The sequence below is a fragment of the Ruditapes philippinarum genome, unplaced genomic scaffold, assembly GCF_026571515.1.
Source record: "Ruditapes philippinarum isolate M1 unplaced genomic scaffold, ASM2657151v2 ctg997_1_1_1_1, whole genome shotgun sequence".
NCBI classification, from domain to species: domain Eukaryota; kingdom Metazoa; phylum Mollusca; class Bivalvia; order Venerida; family Veneridae; genus Ruditapes; species Ruditapes philippinarum.
The window spans coordinates 101,887-125,306 of record NW_026857772.1 but is presented as its reverse complement, the minus strand read 5'-3'; the positions used below and the strand labels follow the sequence as shown (position 1 = coordinate 125,306).

The window sequence follows — 23,420 nt, the reverse complement described above, 5'->3', positions numbered from 1 at the left end:
ATAAGTTTTTCAAATATTGATAAAAACAATAGAAATCTATCATTTGGATATTCTTATAAGGTGTCTCTTGAAAAATAAATAAGTGATTTAAGTATGAACATTTATATGATGAAAAATTTTAATTAATTTTCACTATATATACATGTAGATACACTGCGAAAAATATACTGATATACGGGAATATACGGTCCCGTATTTTTGACAAATACGGGCGTGTACAGGATGTATTTGTCGAATATACGGACCAAGTATACGAGTCCGTATAGGGAACACCGGTATACGGGAAGGGATGGGATATACGGAATTGCATTTTCTAGTTTTATACAGGGTATACAGAACTGTATTTTCGAGATAAAAGAAGGTACAGATAATATCAAAAGCATGTATTTACATATAAGTGACACCTATACATGACCGAAATGCAGGCTTGTACAATAGAACATGTTTGATTACACATTGTGAATGGGAACTGTAAAGTCATATGCTTAAGAACTTTATCTTCACAATTGGAGTATTTCAAATAATAAAGTAAAAACCAAATCGAGTCACTCTTAAATATTTATTATTTCTTAAACATATATTCAATATGTATACATATATTAAACAAAATAAACATGTCTTCGCTTCAACAGTCATATATTGTTGTAAGCCTTATTCTAGAGGGACACATTAATGTAGCGTTGCAACGGAATAGCGATATACCGGTATGTTGCGATACAGAGTCATGTAATACGTATCACAGTGCAGAACATCCTCATCGCGATATTTTCTTCAAAGATCGAATTATACATGTACATGTTTCGATATTTTCAAGCCGTAACCTTTATGAATTGCATGTTGTTTAAATCTAGAACAAACTATACCAACTTGACTTTCTTTTCTGATTATCTTAACAATGATTTTTATGAGCCACTTATATTACAGCCATAAAACATTTTAAAGATATTAATATCATTTTTTTCGTGTTAACATTCACATATTATTTTAGGAAAATGAGTCCATAGCACAAATTGATTATAACAGAAAGTTTTAATAATAACCATTAAAACTAAAAATCCGTATTCACAGAAATTCGACATTCAAACACTGTTCTTAAAAGCACTTAAATATATCAATCATCTATAATAGGAATGTTACGTAGACCAGTGTAACGGTGTCTATTTCTTGACGAAGGAAATGTTTTCTCCAGATATTACAATCTTCTTCGGCATGTGTGTATCTGAAAATAGAGAGTTTAAAATCCTGTTTAAACAGTGTCATGAAATAGTTATCACAACTTTCAAAAAGACTATACACAAGCATTTTATTTAAGCGTATACATATATTATTTACATTTTTTTTCTTACGCAAATTTCATTTTTTTTTTATATTATTAGGATAAAGATGTCATATATAAGCAACAATTTACACAGGATTTAAATGAAATGATTAATCTATGACGGATGATAAGTTATATTTTTTGTTATAAAACCTTTTCGAATATATATATTTCACACATGTAATATATAGAGGATATTGAATGAGTGTAGGTTTAATACTAAATTTATTGAACGAGTTGAATAAAATCATATTATGCGAGCCTCTGGCGAGCATAATATTGTTTTATTCAACGAGTTCAATAAATTTAGTATTGAATCTACACGAATATAATATTCTATTTATCACATATATAAAATAAGAACGGTAAACTGTTAACAAAAGACATATTTCTTTGACGAGCCTATAGTGTAACGCTAATATTAGCGCGCTTTAACGCTATGTTTATAGTGCAAATGACGTGACGTCAAAGTGTTATTACACTAGTGTAATATTGTCTAGTGTAATATCGTTTTTATTAAATGGCTTTAATACACTCCTGCGCCGCGGTCTATGTGATAAACCATTATATTACATGTGTGAAATATATATATTCGAAAAGGTTTTATAACAAAAAATAATAACACCAGAGGCTCGCATAATATGATTTTATTCAACTCGTTCAATAAATTTAGTATTAAACCTACACTCATTCAATATCCTCTATATCTTTGTTCTATGTAAAGAGTATTTTATTGATTAAAAATATATTAAACTAAGTAATCAAGGAGAGGATGGAAAACAACACGTCAGGAACACCAGAGTGAGTTTAAGTGAATTTATTTATCTACTGGTTTCGGTCATATAATGACCTTCATCAGGATAATACAGAAATATTTTAAAATTTAGGCCCTGAAGTATACTAAATGTGTAAACTTAAAAGTCACGTGACAATACTATATTTGGTTATGTTCTGGAAATGTGCCAAGAATTTTTTGGAATTTTGCCAATATGTTGTTAATAAATATAAAATGAAAATGTTGTTATTATAAGTCCTACTTAGTTTCACGAAAAATACCATAAATGGATCCAATAGAAATTATCTGTTCATTGGTTTGACTAAACTGTCCGAATTCATCTTCGCACAAGGTTTCAGAGCTGTTGTTCTTACTTGGATTTAATGGAGATATAGGTTCTGGTATTTGAAAGTTCATAGTTTCAATGTCCATGTTGATCTTCTGTGTTTTGTTGATGTTCTTAGTTTTTTTGTTCTGTTTCTTGTTGATTAGTTGTGGTGTTCCTCTATTGTTAATGATTCGAAATGTAGGCATCTTTTTTAGTATCCTATATTTGTTTTCAGTTGGTTTGGGTGTTGTTCTTGGTTTATCAATTTTGATATTTTCAAACTTTGTTTCATTGAATCCATGTACGTTTATGGAGTGTCTTTTAAGTGAATCCCGTCTAGCATAGTGCTTATTGCACCAGGAGCAAATGAACTTGGTTATGTATTCAGCATGAGTTTTTTGGTGTTGGTACCATCTGTTTTATCAGTGTAAACGATATCGCAAGTTTCACATAATTTGGTATATCTGGGTTTAGGCCATTCTTCTTCAGTTATTTTTCGTGCATAATATATTTCTTCCGATTTTACATAAGATTTAAGCCGCTTGGAGTTCTTGTTTTTAATTTCCTGATCCATACCTCTTCCGTTCTTAATCTAATATTGATGTTTCTTTCAGTTGTTTGTATTATTGTGACGTCGAATTCACTATGTCCGTTGATATTAAAATGGCGCGAAACGGGCTTGACGTTGTTTTTACTTCGAATGTCGGCTAAATGGCCGTAGAATCGATCTCTTAGTGAATTGCCAGTTTGTCCTACATACTGTAATTTGCATTGTTTACATGTTATTAAATAAATTAAGCTTACAGTTTTACATGTATGATGTCCAAAGATTTTAAATGTTTCATTTGTAGCGGTACTTTTAAATTCTATAGTATTAGACATGAATTTACATGTAAGACAATTTTGTCTGCACGGGTAACTGCCATTCGAGAATTTATCGCTAGAAATGTCTGATTTAACTAAGATTCGCCTTATGTTATTTGATCGACGATATACTGCTACAATTTTAGAGCTCCTAATGAAAGTAGTGAAATCATTGTCACTTAATATGTTAAGGTACGAGTTCAAAATTTTTTGAGCTGGTGGTATGTATGGATTGAAAGTAGTTATAAACGGAATGATTTTCTTCTCTTGTGGTTCGTTTTTATTAACAGAGAAGAGAATAGATCTATTAAGTTCTGATGCTTTCTTTATGGCATTTCTTACAAGTTTTGTAGGATACCCTCTGGCACGTAGATTGTTGAATAATTGATCAGTGCATGCTTTATAGTATGTATCATTGCTGCATATACGACATATGCGGACAGCCTGACTGTAGGGAATGCTATTTTTCTGGTGTGTAGGGTGGAACGACGTGTAGTGGAGGTACATATGAGCGTCCGTAGGTTTGGTATACAGAGTTGTTTGAAGATTTCCATTGTCGTCTTTTATTATATGAACATCTAGAAAATTGGCCGATTCTAAGTTAATGTCATAGGTAAATTTAATTGTATCATGATAACTGTTTAAGGCCTCCATGAAGGAATGCAATTCCCTAAGAGTATGAGGCCAGATTATAAAAATGTCATCTATAAATCTCCACCAGACTGATGGGGTAAGTCTTTGGGTATTAAGAAAATTAGACTCCAATTCAGACATAAAGATAATGGCATAACTGGGTGCACATTTAGTACCCATAGTGGTCCCTGAAACTTGTTTGTAGTATTTATTGTTGAACTTGAAACTTGTTTTTTGTAGTACAAACAGCATTAGTACAAAATAACATTGTATTGGGGAAAAGTGCTGACATAATCTGTTTGATCGTTTTAAAATGTATATTAGCATCGTTAGGAGGAATCAATTCGTTTAAAATGTACAGATATGCGAAAGTACAACTCTATTTGCTACTCAGATGTAGATCCGTGTTTGCACAATGATATCAAGTTAAATAAAATGCGGAATACCCAGTTATACCCTTCATTAATATAAAAACGTAAATCTTAACAAATTTGGATTATTGTTTGTTTCAGTTTCAATTATTTCAAAAACTATCTCATCACAACTTCACAGCAACGAATGAATACCTTCAATATACAATAGTGTAGATTAATATGTTTTATTGTTAAGACTGTTTAACTAGGTAAGTTGACAATAGAATCTCTTACAGTGTGCCATCACTAAAAATAAAGTGATAATTCTCACAAAAATTATCAAAATATCCTCCCTTGCCTGTAGCATTAATCTGATAGTATGAAATCAAATTCAGATAATAAAATATACGTATCATATGTGACAATCGCATAAAATAACATAGGAAATATTTTGATTAATACATGCGAATGCGACAGTATTAGTGCGCACGTGAAACATTTACGTATCAACGCAATATGTTTCACGTGCGCACAAATAATGTGCGTTTAGTATAATAATTTAGTGACGAGGTGGTCAAGTCCACTATACAGGTGTAAAACAGCTATCATATTGTGTTTATTATATTCAAACAGGCTAGCTATATAAATTAAATTATCAACAAATTTACCAACTCTCAGCGTAATGCAGGTAAAGGTTGTGGTAAATATCAATACAAGACAGCTAGATTCGGATTGCACATTTTTCCCAAAAATATTGCTTTATAATTATCAATCAAGTAAGAAAATTTTGTATTATTTATTGTAAAGATTATAAATACTGTGCTATTTTCTATTATCTTCTCATTTTGTTTTAAATGTAGCTATATTTAGCCCTATTTAATAATTTGGTGCAAACTTATACGGAATGCATGATACTGTGCACAGACTGTTCCAACTATACTGCAAAAGTACTATGACTACTTCATACTACACAGTTTGAAATTTCGCTGTTTCACTCTGTAGCGATATTAATCTCAATCTTTGTTTTTTTATTTTTTTCTATTGTCTTGATATTAAATTTATGTATGCATGCGTAAATTATTACATGAATTGAACGATCAGTATTAACGCATTTAACTTTCAATAAGCTAACATTCTATGCGACCTGCATATTTTTATCCCCCATTTATGTCACATCCGGTCAGGGAAGAAACTCTTCCCTGACTGTTATCGCTTAAATGAAAGGGTCTATACAGGGTAAAAATCACTATCATCTGTACATGTATATCTAAATTATTAAATACCGTAACAAAACTGCCTTTATATCCCAATTCATTTTTCTAATGTAAAAAAATAAAAAAAATATATGGAAAGAAAATCGTGAGATCGAACTTGTGATAAAATTTAATGTGTATGACATTCTAGTGACTTTACTAACTTTGCCATCAAGACATTTCAAATTCTGTTTCTAATCTTACATTATATTCGCTTCTGAAAACCCTGTTTTACATATTCAGACAAAGGTTGTTAACTTTAGTGTACATGTACAAAAAAAAATGTAACGTCACTCTCACATTATCAAAGCGGCGTACTTATCGCTTATGCACGAAGTAAATAAAAAACATATATGAGCCGCGTCACGACAAAACCAACATAATGGATTTGCGACCAACATGGATCCAGACCAGCCTGCGCATCCGCGCAGTCTGATCAGGATCCATGCTGTTCGCTTACAGACCCTATAACAAGTAAGACAAGTAAATAAACTGATAGCGAACAGCATGGATCCTGACTGGTCGCAAACCCATTATGTTGGTTTTGTCATGACGCGGCTCATATAAAAGTGATTAAACAGTAAAGAAATACGTATCTTTTTGATACAGTAATATGTTTTAGAAAAGAAAACAGTGCATCTATATTAAACCATTGTGTGCGTTGGAATTGTTTCTTATATTTTATATACTTGATTTTTGCATATTAAAAGTATGGATGTTTTAGCATTTTCAAATGCGCAGCAAAATGCTTAAATGCCTTAATTGACGTCATTGGTGAAGTGTGACATCATTCTACATTAGAATTGATTCTAATAAGATATAAAAGAGAACCAATGTAAGTTTTATATTTAACCCCATTTATTCATGTCAAAATAAATTCGTGTAATTAAGGAAATTTGACTTTGCCTTTGTCTGGAGAAAGAAATTTTGAATAAAACACATGCTGTCAGTACGGATGGGAATATATGAGTCTGGGTAACTCTTCTTTACAGACAGTACCTCCGTGTTATTGTCTTATTTTATTCACAAAGTACAACAATGAATATATACGTGAACTTACATCTATATAACTTGCTTCCATACTTTGCTTCATCTATAATTGCTGTAAAGAGGGCACAGTTGCATTTCTGGAAGATTAAAACACGCTTTCCACTGTCCTGAAAAAATCATAATATTACTTATATATAATAATTATAAAGAGCACATTGAAAATATTTCATAAGTGATCACATGTGCGAAAGTGTTAATACTGTAGAAACGTGTTCACTTTTTTTATGCATGTGTTTATGCAATTTAAAATCTGGGTAATCCTGAACATCGTAGATAAATAACCAAGAATATCGAATGAAAACCAAGAGTTGTCTTTCCTGAATTGCGAGTAAACTCGATCTTGCTAATGCTAAAACAATACAAACAAACCCGTTTTAAAACTTCTAGTTCGTTGCGATATTTTATATTCACGAGTTTTAAAATTCTTACACCGACAACAGGCTCGTGATCTAAGCTTAGTATCAATGTAAAAATAAACATATCTTTTGTACGGAAACGTATAGCGACCACCCCTATATGTTACTTAAACATATTTTTTGACAATTTATTTAATACATATTATATACCTGACCAAATTTAACAAACTTACTTGATCTGAAATATTTACCTTTATTATTTAGTAATATCTACAGCCCCTGCATGTTGCTAAAAACAGAATTTAAGACAGTTTATTTAACACACGATATATATATTTGACCAATATTTACATTGTTATTATATCATTTACTCAATCTGCTGTTAATATTGCTGGATTCAAATTTATGTGACATTTTTCTGTTCATTTATATGTATTAGTTATTTATAGTGAGGTTTTTTATTCGCATACCTCTATCGTTATAAAATATAATATAACATATTTTTTCCATTTATATTTGATAATGAGGACAAAAAAATCTCGCACAGTAGTAAGCCTTTTTAAAGATTATATATGAAACATTTGATTGAGCTTTTTGTATTCCAAAGATGAAGGAATGTTTAAATAATTGTGCTTCAGATAGTGTTACAAGATAAAGATTATATAAAAAGGACAAACTCCGTTAGTTGTTGATAAGCATGAAGTAATACCTGATGTAAATTAGTTATCATAGAAACCATTATATTCTTGTAAGATATATATAATATATATATATAGCTTAAAACGACAATTTCTGACAAATTTACCATTTTAAATGTATGTACAGAGGATGGTACATGATAAATATTAAAAAAAGGTATATTCGACCACTTGATGTTATCATAGGAACATAGATCCCAAAGCTTAAGCGATATTTGTCTTATATGATGTGTGACACGAGAAAAGTCAAGACATTTGTATTTGATAAAGGAAGCAATTGAAAAATCATATATAATACGTATTTTTTGTAATCAATAGTACGTTTTTATCTTGTAATGCAAGATAAACTACTTTTAACTTTTTGACAAAATGGAACTGTTACAATAAAACACTTACATCTTTTTAAATATGTAATTCTTTCCTCAAATCATATTTGCATATAACAAACATACTATAAAAAAAGTCATAAAATTTGATATACATCATATAGGGATGGTCGCTATACGTGTCCGTACTTTTGACACCAAGGGTAAGTGAATTAACAGTTAACTGATAAACTTACCACCTGTCGGCCACATTACATGCAATTATACAGATATATATCTGACATTCTTTGTATTAATGTAAATAACACATTCTGACAAATATTTTCAAGTTTTTTATTCATCCTATTGTATAATGATTTAAATGGAAAAAAAATATTTGTTTGCTATTTTTGTTTCAGATTTTTATTCATTTAAGAGTAGGTTAATATAAATAAGAAATATATAACAACATGTGTACAGAAACTTGTGAATAAAAATGAAAAGACCGGCGTCTTTAAATTGACCTATGTTTGCATCAAATAATGGGGATTTGTATATTTGCGAATATAAAACAAGTATTCTGAACGTTAAATTATCAAGACAGAGAAAGACAATTTTATCTAAAAATTTATAAACATATTTTTTAGAAGTACTAAGTAATTTAATTTTAAATATCTTTTAGAATATGTTAATCTGTTAAATCTGATAATTTTTGTTATTATAATTGTTATTATTATAAAATAAATTAAAAAAATAACCTATTTTTCATACATAAAATAGTGTGTCTTGTCGATATGATCTTTCGCACCCCTGATTTTAAGTGATAATTGAGATCGCTCAAGATTATAAAGTCCAATCAGTTGACCAATCAAGCATACATAGGTCGTGTCACACACACTGATTAATCCTTTAGTACGACCATGTCCAGGGGCTGTAATAGTAATACATTGACATCTTCGATGTTTAAATGTCGTTATTTTAACGCGGTGTCTTTTTTACCCTAAAGGGAAGTTATATATGATTAACAAATTTAAGAAATGCCCTTTTCATTTTTTTGCATTTTTCAAACAAATTATTAATTAAAAAAAATATACAGTTTAGAAATCAAAATCAAACTCGTAACCTCCCAGTCTAAATCCCTGCTTTAATTATCTAATCCGGTGGCCATATTGGATAGCGAAACAGATTAAACAGTGGTCAAATTTTCTAAAAACAAATCAGTTTAACCCTGAAATAAGCTGTTGTTCACAAAATTCAACTATTCTATTGATCGCATTTTGATATTAAAACGATAAAAAAAACCTTTTAACCTACCTTGTTTTGCAATATTCTATATTTTATTCATCATCCATTTCCAATCGTGTTTTTTTCTTTTTTCATTTCGCCCACGCTATATCTGATTGGTTGATATGATTCACGTGATACCAAACCAACGCTTTAATCTCATTGGTTGTTTTAAAAATGCGTGATATGCCTAGATACCGTTTGTGTAATAAAGCATTTAGCATTAATAATGCCACGGATTTATATTAATGGCTAATGCGGAAGAAACTAGCATACTAAGACCTTAATTTGATTAAAAATAATACAATATTTAATTGAAAATATTATGTATCTATAAACGATAACTTTGCATACATGTATAATATAAACATTGATACTTTTTCATAGGCAAAACTTTGATTCTAATGCTTAATCGGTTATTTATTATTATTAATAATGATAATACTTACGATGATGATGATGATAATAATAATAATAATAATAATAATAATAATAATAATAATAAAGACGTTTAAGAAGCATTAAGAAATATTCATAAATTACACAAATTTTTGTAACTACAACAATAAGCGGGTAAAACATGAAAATAAAAAATAACTTCTCTAGAGAATGTACTTCTTATATATTTCTTTATTTTTTTAGTTGAATTGTCAAAATTTTAAAATATTAAATTGTTTTAATAAAGGATTGATAATTAATAGTAAAATTTATCATATAGTTTAGTTTGACAACTGTAATTAAATAAATGTGTGTGTGTTGAAAGCTCAATACTTATATTAGAAAAAACTTTTTATTCATTATCTGCTCTTATGGAATAACTGTTCTGTTTGGGACTTTATTCATATTATGTCCCAGTTTCTATTATGCAGAAGACACTTCATTTCATTCAAATAGGCTTTAAAGCCAATGAGGACACTTATTACTTTATGTAAATATTTTATGTTTATTGGAGGTGACTTATAGGCCCATTGGGCCGTGTGTATTTTTTGGGCCGGGTGTATTTAATATGTTGTAAAATTAGATTTGTAAAATATGTTTACACACGTCACTAAAATAAATAAATTACTTACTAACTTACTTATACACAGAATAAAAAAAAAATTAAAGATCCCTTCACATTATCTGCGGATTTCAAAATTGAAATAAATTTTTACCAGTATAAGAATATGAGGAGTATCGGTTACAATTCAAAAGTCCAATTTGAAAAATGATTTTACTTTCAATATATAATTTATTATGTTCTAAACTTGATTTTTTTACAACAAATTGCGACAATTTTTATTTTTTAAACAAAGAATTACTTATACAAAAACTGTTACCAAGATACATAGTTTATTATAACCAGGGTACACATGTTTAATTTACATAGTACGGCCATGTTCCCCTGTCCTGAACAATGTTCAAGTCACCGAATTATGCAGAAACAAGGCTGATGGGAGACGAGGAAACTCGGAAGATGATGATGATATTTTCCAAGAAATGCTATTTCGAATAATTTGACATCATCTATCAACAATACACGTACATACACCGCAGTGATATTCATCTGATTCTAGCTTTTTAACTTAGATATAATTGGACCTGGCGGCAGTGTACTTCAGAATTTACTTTAAGATATAACTTAATTGTGTCTTGTTTAAATGACGAAATCGGCAAGATAAAAGGATAACAACAACACTACGCTGCAAAAACATTCGCTATATCTGTTTCATTTTAATATGTCAGGTTAGAGTCTTTATAATATCTGGAATAAAATGACATAGAGACTCTGTTATAAGATCCCAAACTAATTCCATTTTTTCTTACAAGAAATTAACAGTGAAAATTACCGTTAAGACATTCAACGCCAATTGCGCGAACTTACATAATCGGAGAAAACCGACACTCGTGATACCCTGCTGCGTTTATGATCAATATCCGGATCAATATCCGGCTTTATCAGTATTGGCTTCGATTATCGCAATACAGCACGTGGCTGTTACGCAATATATTATGTCAGAAATGAGACAGCGTGAAAATAATTAAAATTGGGGAATTCGGAACTTCATAAGATTTCTATTCCAAACTTGTGTATAAAAATGCAAGTCTTTATGTTTCCTGAAATAAATGATTAAATAAATAAATGATAAATAAATAAATAAATAAATAAATAAATAAAATAATAAATGAGTGGTGATGAATGAATGAATGATTGATTGTTTTATCGGTGATTGATTGATTGATTGATTGATTGATTGATTGACTGACTGACTGACTGACTGGCTGACTGATTGATTGATTGATTGATTGATTGATTGATTGAATGAATGTGAATTAATGAATTAATGAGATACCATTCACATTGTTGTAACAGTTGTTTTTTACATATGCAAGTACATGTATTAAATTATTTATAGGATATATATAAACTGTGTGTGGACAATCCCGATTTCATCTTCTTTATTTCATAATTTTACCTTTCACGATTTCAACTTCACGGATCCACGATTTTAATATATTTAATTTATGTTTTGAACATCACAATTTTAACTTTATCATTTTCTCATGTTTGGCTTATCATTTTAAATTATTATAATGATAATGATAAAGAAGTTACAAATACAAAAAGTACTATCTAATCGTCAATCGCAATTGTAAAGTATTCGCTATTTATCTGCGGCTGTATGCTAAAAAGCAAACCAAGCGGTATTGAGCTAGAATACCACGTTGCCTTGTATACAAAAGAAGATATTTCAATATACGTTGTCGTTCTTTGTCTGCATGCTACAGATGGATTTTTTACACGTTCTGTGCACTGACGATATTATTAGTATGCAATTAACGTGTTAATACTTCCAGAAAATATTACATCGTGTAAAAGCGTTCCTGTTTTATGTTAGTTTGTCAAATGTCTGACAAATATTAGATAAGACTATTTCTTTCCTCTTATAGGTAATAGGCGATTTAGAAGTAAATCTTCATTTGCTATTTCTATATACAGAATCCGTATTTGCACGAATACGGAATTTCGTATTTTAGTAATATACGGACTTGATATAAAAATTCCGTATATCATTAAAATACGGACTTCGTATATCAAAGTTCCCGTATATTACGAGTGTACGGATTTACCGTATATTGGTCATTTACGGACTGACCTAATATACGGTCCCGTACATCTCCGTATTTCCAGTTTCCCGTATTCTTACCCGTATATTAATGATATACGGAATTCCGTACACTTCCGTATATCCATACCTTTTTCGCAGTGATATGCCATATCAGATCATGTATCTCACATTTACCAATAAATTCATGTATAATTTGTTCATGGTTAGTTGTCTCTCGTGATATATACATGTAATACATATATCAATTTAATTATTTGTGGTATAACAGACCAATTCATTGATTCATTTACTATATTTATAAGTACCATACACATGAGATATAGCAATGAAAATATGTTAAATAATGATGTTTGTGTTATATGTATTGACATTGTTATTTTACAGAGATTAGCTGAGATAGCGCATACATTTTTGAAGTTGGCACCTTATGATTCAGAAACCATGGGCTGTGCTGGCATGCAAAGGTAGGCAGATATTTAAAAAGTCAATTTTTCTCTATCACTTAATTGTGACTGGGTTGTTTTCTTTGCAGGTTTTTTTGGCAGACATTTTAGCCATGTGTTGGCAACTGATTAACAAATCATTCATTTAGATTCCAAATGAAACCTGATCTTGATGAGTAAATTTTATCAGTTGTACATATACCTTTTGGCCTGGGAGACCCCTTAGTTTTGAAGAAAGTTTGATATGTTATGTTGCAATTTTTAACATATATGCATTCAATAATAGACTGAACACGTGCCTCACAAGTTAGTAATGATAAATCCCGAAATGTAAACATTTTGTTATTTACAGTCAAGATGTCTTGTGATATATTTGTTTATCAAAATATAAATAGTTGTTAATTATTGTCTCTTTTCTTCATGTATTCCTCCGTTAGGTCAGGAAGTATATTTGCTTTGTAAATTACTAATTTGCTATTATTGCATTAATTAAAAACATAATTTACTTCTTTATAATCATGTACAGGTATATGACAGAGATTTTACCAATCACAGACTGGTCCCAGGAGCCTGTCAGACCTGCTCTCAATCTTATACTGAGACGTCTGGATAGACTCTTCAGTAAACTCTCCAAGAACAAGAACAATCTCAAGGTATTTCATTTCTATACTATATAGTCACACACCTATAGATTCTCTCTCTGTAAATACCATACTATATATTCTGATTCTATGATTCCCAGTTTAAACCTCTGAATTAATGCCAGTCTTTACAAAACACTTTCATGGCTATTGTATGTGACTTTTTAAGGGTATGTTTGTAGACAAGTTTTTGTTCGAAGAAGTTTTTATAATCTAATATTGTTACAATTATCTAGTCTTTATTATAAAATTTGTGCCATGTCAATTAAGCATCTGTCAATTAAAATAAGCATGATCATTTTTAGCTCACCTGTCACAAAGTGACAGGGTAAGCTTTTGTGATCGCTTTTCGTCCGGCGTCCGTCCGTCCGGCGTCCGTCCGTCGTCCGTAAACTTTTACTTTAAATGACATCTCCTCATAAACCACTAAGCCAATTTCATCCAAACTTCACAGGAATGTTCCTTTGGTGGTCGCCTTTGAAAATTGTTCAAAGAATTTAATTCCATGCAGAACTCCTGTTGCCATAGCAACCAAAAGAAAAAACTTTAAATATCTTCTTCTAAAAAACCCAAAGAGCTAGAGTTTAGATATTAAGCACGAAGCATCTTCTAGTGAGTGTCTACCAAGTTTGTTCAAATAAAAGCCCTGGGGTCAAAATTGACCCCGCCCAAGGGGGTCATTGATTTTCCCTATATGCATATAGTAAAAACTTAAAAAATCTTCTTTTAAAGAACCCAAAGAGCTAGAGCTAAGAAATTTAGCATGAAACATCTTCTAATGGGTGTCTACAAAGTTTGTTCAAATAAAAGCCCTGGGGTCAAAATTGGCCCCACCCCGGGGGTCATTGATTTTCCTTATATGTGTATAGCAAAAACTTAAAAATCTTCTTCGTAAAATCGGAATAGCTAGAGTTCAGATATTAAGCATGAAACATTTTCTAGTAAGTGTCTACAAAGATTGTTCAAATGAAAGCCCTGGGGTCCAAACTGGCCCTGCCCCAGGTGTGTCATTGTTTGTAACTATATGTGTAAAGAAAAAACTTGACCAGCTAGACCTTAGATGTTTAGCATGAAACATCTTCTAATGGGTGTCTACCAAGTTTGTTCAAATAAAAGCCCTGGGGTTAAAACTGGCCCGCTACGGGGGCCTATATACAGGTGAGAGATTTCAGGGCCATCATGGCCCTCTTGTTTTATTTTTATCTTTCATGTAAGAAAAATTATTGTATTTACATTATATAAGATTTTTTTACCTGTTCTTTCTATCTTTACAGAGAAAATGTGACTGGGAAGCTGCTGCTAATCTGCTTAAAGGTGAGCTAATATATATATGGTCAAAAAAGGGGCTTCATTTCAGCAGAGTTGGTACGTCCTTGGCTGAGTAGTTGAAGTCGTTGACTTCAAACCACTTGCTCATCACTGTGACAGGGACTTTGGATTCTTTCATATGTCTGTGGTTCTGCTTAGGTGCAAGTTTGTGCTTGAAATAATGTACAGAAGGGCACCGAGGTCTCCCTCCACTAGTAAAGCTGTAAATTCGCCATATGACCTTATACTATTTTGGTGTGGCGTAAAACCTTATGAAGCAGAGTTAGATATTATTATATGAATGTTGTTAAGTGCGGAACCTTTAATGTTTTTGTTGTAGTTGTGGCCTGCTGAAGTTGCAATACATTTCTTTTTAGTCTCACTGTTTTACTATTGCAAGGCTCTTGCACACTAGTGACTTATATGATAAGATTAGAAATTTACAATGTGATAAAATATTTATACTTTTATGAATATTTCAGGTGTATTCATGACATTGAGGAAATTCCCTTACATTGCACATTTACCACATTTAAAGGTAAGTTTACTTCATGTATTATTGAAGTATAATTTGAATTAGATGTCACCTTGATCGGGTAGTAATGGTTTCTTACAATGAAATAGTTGTTAATTACTTTCCTTGGTAACATCCCTGCAATATTATGATATGAAATTATATTTCTTACAGTTTTTTTTTTTCATATCCTTAGCCAAAAACAATTTGTGCTTAAAAAAATCCTAAATCTTTGATGGAATTATATGAATGACATGTCTTTATTCTTATCAGTGTCTAGGGCAATTTATTGGAGGAAAAAATCAATTATTAACTTGATTTCTTTTTTACTGGTAATGTCTGCTTATTTGATTATTTATCTACATTTAAAGCTCATTGTATAATATTTTGAAGGGTGTATTTGGGCAAATGGTAAAGGCTACTGAACCACTGGCTCCTCACTGCTGCAGGTACACATTATTCATGTGACTTGTGAAAATGCATGAAGAGGTTCATCATATCTTATATAAGCTGTAACACTGAGTCTGTGAATGACCTTTACATTGTATGACTTGAAGAAAATCTGAATTCATTCAAGTAGTATAATTTTATTTGTCATTGTTCTTTCTTTCAGACTCTGATCAACATTTTGATAACTATAGTCTTGTCAAGTGGCTCTCAGACCGTGATGGAGAGTTTACCAGGAATGGGCGTGTTTAGGGCGGAGAATAGTAGCTCTATAATCCCACCCATTTTCTGCTCGGAGGTTGTCAAGCTGGTTGCTATGCAGATGCAAGCACTAGGGGTATGACATTTTTATATTTTACTTTTCAATTTGTTTTGATGCCTATTTTTTATAATGGTGAAAATAGTTCTGATTGTTATGTTGCTTTTGTTATTTATTCAAAACAATATACTTTTTTTTCTTAATTTCTTTTTTCACGCTTTTTATTATCTTTTTAAACTATTTTTTTTACACTGGTTTTTGTATTGTTCATTTTCTTAAGAAACATGTCAGTATTTTAGATACTTAATATGTTCTTTTGTATTTTGAATATTAATGTGCTAGTAATATGTTGAAATTACCTGGTAAATATCTTTTAACAGTATACTTTGAGCATTTCAAAATGGACGTTATGATAAAAAAAATTCAGTTGCACATTTTAGAAAAGTTGTAGATTCAGGGTTTGTTGAAAAGTTGTTTTTGTCTATGATGATGAAAACAATTTTTCAGTAAATTCAAGAAATGTGATGTTTTCTACAGCTATATATAGGTAAATATGCACCACATGTTAAGCGTATGTGACACACATGTTTTACATATGGTAAAACATATGATTTTTCCAAGAAAAGTACCCAATATGTTTTACATATGGTACAAACACATGTTTTCCATATGTTTTTCATATGGTTACACATGAATAACATATGTTTTTCACATGGTAGGAAACAGTGTTTCTCCAAGAAAAGGACACCTTTTTTTATCTAATTTTATGTTTATATTTTTGTGTGGCTGACAAATTCACCAATTGATTCATGTTTTGTGTTGACTTTGTTTTGTCCGGATATGTTTGTTACCCAGTGTTCTCATGATGGTAGATCAGTAATGTACTGTGGCTTTCACTATAATTTTTTTCATACCACCTAATAGTCTAGCTTATACATTGTAATTGATTAATTTGTGAATGGAATGAAATTTTTTTTCGATACAGCCATTTCTTAAAGCATAAGTAGCAGTGCTCATATACAGGATGAAAACTGCTTAACAAAATTTATTTTAACATTGCATGATCTTAGAATGTGATTAATAAAATGTTTTTAGGAAAATGAATATTAAGAGTAACCAAAGTCGTCATAGAGTTATCAAATTATATGACTTGGAGAATTTTTGAAAGTTTATTGAGATACAATAATGTTATAATGAATGCTCAGTCTGAAACCAGAAGGTAAGTAGTTCTCCTTTGGTGCCTATTTATACCTAAAAAATGCACAAAGTCACCTTAACTTGCCTTCCACCTGTGAAGTTGAAAATTCGCAGTATGACTGTAACAATGTTGTTGCGATGTTAGGGATTTCATTTTTCTTTACTTTAAACCTTAAAGCAAATAGTATGAAACCTGAATGCTGGCAATTAAAAGTAAGCTTGAACTATTTTATTTATCAGTTACATTCGCATTCACATTTTTCGAAAATCACACTTTTGAGACTGAAACCTAGGGATGAATTCTGGATCTAATAGAAAATTTAACTTATTCTGATCAAAAATATGTCAAAATCACATAAAAAACACACACACAGAAAAATAAACCTAAAAAAGTCAGGGATATACATAGACAAGAATGCCAAGTTTTTAACATGCTCAAAAGTTTACCTAAGATATTTTACTTGTGAGTAGTCTGGAAACCCATCCATAAGGTCAGATGGGAAATTGTGATTCTTATCCATGAGGAGTTTTATATCAAATATTAAACATTCATTTAAACTAGAGCTTTTGTGTCAGTGTTTTTCTTTCATTTTCTTTGTGTTACACTGTTTTTGTCCTGTGTTTTGTAGTGTGTTCTACTATTGTTTTCTTTTTGAACGTAATTTTTCTTAGAATAAACATTTTGTTCTCTTGTGTTGTGCCAGTATACAGGCTACTACGGGTGGATCCGAGCTGAACTCATGCTACAAACCAATAATGTAAGAGCACGCACATATGTATATGCTGCAGTTTATATATATATATATTTTCTCCAGAATGTATATGTTGTGTAAATATTGTACTTTGACTGCTGCCCTGTACCAAATATATATATCTATATAATTATGTATTATAATGTTCCTATGTATATAGACATAATCCACTCCTGTGATAATTAAAGTGAATGCTGTATATTAGTTTTTAGATGATGTGAATATTGAAAATAAAATTATGTATACATTAACTCACTATCCCAAGTCCAACTTCTCCTTTACATCAATTGCCCATTTCCTGTCAGTAAATTGCCCATATGATATGTTTGAAAATTTACCATATCCATGTGTAAAATCCAATAACTTCTCTACCAAAACAACCATTCGTTGAACCTGAGTGTAACTCTTCTGTCTACCTTAGTGTAACTCCTCTTCAGTCCTTATGTTTCCCCCTTACAGAAGGAATTATGAAATATCTTGGTATTTTTTTACCCAGTCAATCTGCCTCTGTCTCAATTGATATCTATTCATTAGTTTAAGTACCATATGACCAAGAGCCATCAAAGTTCGTTTCAGGTTTATTTATCTATAGACACATCAGTGTCACATGACTTTTAGTATGAGAAATGTTCATCTCATTAATTGGGGTCCATAGCCTTGTTTACCTTTACTTAAAAGAGTGTCCATATTGCTTTGGTGTTGCTTATTGGTAATTTGTGCAAGGTAACAGTTCTTGCTGTTGTGAAAAGATGTTTTCACTCAATAGCATAAAGTATCATTGACCTATAACCTTCAAACTTCATAGACAGTCAATCTATGTTGAGCAGAAGATGACATTGGATCGGGGACATTATGGCAAATTCAAGGTCACATCGTATTTGAAATTTGATTCTAAACTTGATATAATCCACCTTCTTCTAGATATGTATTATATTATCTCTGAACATTTGCAGGGGTGGGGATATATATTGTATTTTATAGTATTTCTTTAACTAAAGATTTCTCATCAAATCTCTTGGAAATAAAATTCTCTTCCTTATTTTTTACAGTTTAATAAGATAATTGATAAGGATCTGTTATTGACAGCTACAAACATCTGTTCCTGTAGGCAGAATGAACAAAATTAAATCTTTGCTCCAATCCTTAAATTTTTAGTAATCTCCTGTGGGATAGGGGAAGGAGATTATAGGAATGACCTCAGCAACATCCAATTCCTACCACCAAGGTCAAGGTCACTCCAAAAGGTCAAATGTAAAAAAAAGTCATCCTTGAGACTGCTTTTTTGCATGCTGAAAAGTTACTGATCATAATGAATATTGCTGCATATTTAATGAATAAAAAAAGAAAAAAGAAAAACCTGTGTTTGTGACCAGATCCATTGATTTTGTTTAATGCCAGAAATTTACATTTTGCTGCCTAATAATTGGAATTCTATGGAGTAATATTCAGGATAAATAAAAAACCAAACAAATTATGATGTGACTCAAATGTTTCTATGAACCAATGAAAACTGTATTATGTTAAATATGCTTAAAAATGCTATAGCCTAAGTTAATTGCAATAGAAAAAGCTTGGTTATTGATAATTTATTTCTCGTTTTTTTGTACATTTTCAATTGAAAAATTTATGTATATTCAGTTGCCATTCATTATGTGAAGCTAATTGATTATGTTGTTTGTAATATGCCTGTTATGCCCCATATTTTACATCAAATTCTTTAGAGTTAAGATTTCTAAAGAATTTATTATTGTAAAAATAGCTTGTATGTATATAGTTGATTATATTTGTATTTTCATTTTTTTTGTATGTTTTTAAATGGTTTTATGTATATTTTTTTGTTAAATGAAAACTGTTAAATGACAATTAATATTTCTTTTCAAAAACCCTAAACTTTGGAAGCCATTTAGGAAATTATTAATCTTAAGGATATTAATTAAATAAACATCCCATACTCTAGTAAAAACTGTCATAATCTCAAGTCTGCCTAGAGTAATAAATTTATAATATCTTTTTGAAAAACTTGTTAACCTATCATCACTTTCTGTGTTAAATAATGATGATATTTCCTCTATATGTATAAAATGTGTGAAACTTATCAAAAAGTCGATTTATCTATAATCCTTTGGCTTCCAGCTTGTTTGTCACCTGGAATCAGTATTTTCCTATTTAAGCAACTGAAATCCATCCAACTTCATCATTCGAAGTTCGGAATTGGATATTAATAAAATAAAAAGTTAAATTTATTTTCAACTCTTGATTCCAGGTATGTTTAATTACTTACATATACTTCTTTATTGTTGCATTATATGATATTGATTGTAACATTATAAATATTGTGTTTTTCATATTCATATAGAATTTGTACTTTTGTAAATATAGTTTAAAACTTGTTAACATTTTTAATAGCAAGTATCATAACAAAATATTGTTATACTGATGTAAGAGTCAAACATGAACCTTTAATTATAAGTATTATTTTACTTAATTTGTTTTAATATTTCATGTCTTGAACATATAATATAGAATTACAGTATGTTGTACATAATTTCATTTACTGTACATTTTGATTTACAAAGTAAATTTTTCATAAACAAAGTCTTGTAAAAAGTAAGCTTTGTTACAATTATAATACAAATAGTTTAAGTAAAAAAGTAAAAATAAAAGCTTTTTGAAATCATAGTAAAATGTTATTGTAAAGTTCTTTTTAATATTTCGGTGTCGACAGGTACTTCTTACTAAGTCAATAAGCGAGTTATTTCCCTTGTATTATTAATTCCCTATTTTTATAAAATAAAGTATTCTTTGTAAATTTTTGTACACTATTTTGAATGCTTAAATGATCTGCTGTACATGTTTAATGATCATGTAAATGATTGTGTACTTTGTAGTTTCATTTCATTCTATAGTTATTCCCCTTTAATGTGTTAATTCCCTGTTCTTTAATTAAAGTAATTTTAAGGTATTGTCTTATACTATTTTGAATGTTTAAATGATTTTACTGTACATGTTTAATAATCATGTAAATGATTGTGTACCTTGTAGTCATTTCATTCTATAGTTATTTTATTTTATTCTTCTTGTATTTGTAAATCATTCGAAGTTCGGAATTGGATATTAATAAAATAAAAAGTTAAATTTATTTTCAACTCTTGATTCCAGCCCGGCACCTTCCATATCCTTAGTCCCATAGGTACTCCTCGTATCATAGTGTAATATCAACAACAGAGAATTCTTGCGCGTATCAACCAAGAATATTCAGCGCATATCAACTGGTGGGGAATAAAGTGGTGAAATCTCATGTCGACACCTTTAAATAAGCACTACAATCTACGAAGTATCCCTCTTGTGGAAACTGAAGCTGAGGTTACATATGCAGATGGTGACGGCTCACTGAACTTAAGTGACGCTAGTGATACAGAGTACAATAGTGAACAAGAAACCGTGGACTCACAGGTAAACACTTATAATATGGCACTTCATCTTACGATGCCCCTCTTCCGTGGGAGGCCAGGTGACCGTGCAGAGGAATGGTTGGACACTTTTAATAATTATTGCAAAGCATTAAAAGTGAGTGATGAACAGAAAGCAAGCATTTTTGAATTCCAGCTTGCAGATCATGCCTTAGGTTGGTACAAAGCTCTTTCTCATGAGCAGAAAACAAATTTTAATTCAGTTTTAAATGACTTTAAGACAAGATTCAATGGCTCAGATGGATTGTTGCCAGACATGGCTATACTCTCACTCCAACAAAAACCAAATGAAAGAGTTTGTGACTTCATGACAAGGGTTACAACACAAACAGCCAGACAAGGACTTGGAGATGCCATGATAGCTTCACTAGCTATAAAGGGTCTGAGACCAGAGTTACAAGAAAAGGTGATGCCACAAAATCTAGGAACTCTCGAGGAAGTAAGACGTGCTGCAACTCTTGCAGAAAGAACTGTTGAGACATTAAAAATGGAAAGTGTTGCAGCAGTACAAACTGTTGATATTCGAAACCTTACAAACACTGTCAGTGATCATGTGATTACAGCGCTAACCTCAAAGTTTGGTGACATGTTCCGGAAATCATCCCAGCCTGAACCGCACCAGCAATCAAGTTATGGACAAGAGAGGCAGCCATATCAGAGGCCACCAGCTAGGAATGACAAACCCTGCAGAAGATGTGGAGGTAAGGCTTGTTCCTCTCTTGAAACTTGTGTTGCTAAGGGCATACAATGTGCATTTTGTAATAGGTGGAATCATTTTACTGAAACTTGTTTAATAAAAAAACGTCAAGAGTCAAATAATAGGAGATAGGAAATTGCGCCTATCCGTGTGAACAAAGCTCATACGGATGGGCACAGCAAGGGCAAAACTTCACATCAGGGTAAACCACCTTTTGTAGAAACAGAATTTTACTATCAGACTTCAAAAAAACCTAATACTACATCAACCTGTAACACTTTTAATGACAAAAATCAATGTGCTCAAACTAACAAATGCCAAAATGGTGCTACAAAAACAAATGCTGGTACACAAAGTGCTAATTTTGGAAACCTTAATCCAAGTGCTAAAATAGTAGGTTCTAAAACAAGGCAATGTAAAACTGATTCAGTTCCTCAATCCCTGAATGCTAGGATAGATGCTTCTACTCAAACCCCTTATGAGGAGATTTTTGTTGCTACTTCACTTGATAGAAATACTATTGTGATAAATCTAAATGGCAAAACCTGTCGGGCACTTGTCGACTCAGGGGCTAGCGTCAGTTGTATTGAAAAGTCTTTATTTGATAAATATGCCAACCATGTTACACTAGAACCTTCTCAATTGTTTGGTATCATAGGAGTAGGTGGTGAAAGGCATCCCGTACTAGGACAAGCCAAATTTACTCTCAATTTCTCTGGCTTAAAAGTTGAACATACTTTTATTGTTCTTCAAAAATTGCAAAATTCAGCACAAGTAATCATAGGGTTAGATTTCATGAAAAATAACAATGTAAATATTGACTTTCAAAGAAAATTGTTCACTGTAGGTGACATTGCATCAGTAAATCTTGTTTGTGAAAGTAAATATGGTTATGCAAAATGTGTTAAGTCTGAAATCATACCTGCAGAAAGTGAAGTTGTCTTACCAGTTAAGTTAGTAAATTGTAATTTTGAAGGCACTGTCCTGCTGGAACCATCAAATTGGCTGCCTAATTCATTGCTTATGGGGGCAAAATGTTTAGTTGATGTTAAGAAAAATAAATGTGCTATGAGATTAATAAATCCAACCAAGAATGACATTAAAATATCCCCAAAAAGAGTTATCGCAAATGTAAACTTAATTGACTTACAACAAATTCATGAGTTTGAAAATGAGAATGACTTAAAAAGTACTCTTTCAAATGATGACAATATGGCACATGTTTTCAATACTGAAAGCAGTACAAACACAAATTTCTCTGACGAAAGTTCATTGCAATTTGAAATTGATAATGCAAACTTATCACAAGATGAAAAACAAAAACTTCAAAATTTCTTAGCTAAAAATAGGGATATATTTTCAACA

The 23,420-nt window shown here is 30.9% G+C and overlaps 1 protein-coding gene and 1 long non-coding RNA gene across 5 annotated transcripts in view; one reads left to right on the top strand and one right to left on the bottom strand.

Annotated features, from left to right (window-relative positions):
- LOC132750984 (protein unc-80-like) overlaps positions 1–19,567 on the top strand; it is a 76,146-nt gene extending 56,579 nt beyond the window's left edge. The window contains 6 exon segments of the mRNA XM_060741074.1: positions 12,712–12,791; positions 13,297–13,423; positions 14,686–14,725; positions 15,202–15,257; positions 15,847–16,017; positions 17,841–19,567. Of these exon segments, the coding sequence (XP_060597057.1) occupies positions 12,712–12,791; positions 13,297–13,423; positions 14,686–14,725; positions 15,202–15,257; positions 15,847–16,017; positions 17,841–17,969 (603 nt within the window). The 3' untranslated portion in view covers positions 17,970–19,567.
- Positions 546–9,319, bottom strand: LOC132750980 (uncharacterized). 4 transcript variants are annotated; one of them, XR_009628620.1, is made up of 4 exons: positions 9,248–9,314; positions 7,182–7,219; positions 6,585–6,681; positions 546–1,219 (listed from the first exon to the last, which is right to left on the bottom strand). It is a non-coding gene; the product is annotated as an uncharacterized LOC132750980 (long non-coding RNA). The 4 variants fall into 4 exon arrangements; XR_009628621.1 differs by lacking the exon at positions 9,248–9,314 and adding an exon at positions 8,705–9,230; XR_009628618.1 differs by lacking the exon at positions 7,182–7,219 and having other exon boundaries at positions 9,248–9,319.
- Positions 19,568–23,420: the final 3,853 nt, after the last annotated feature.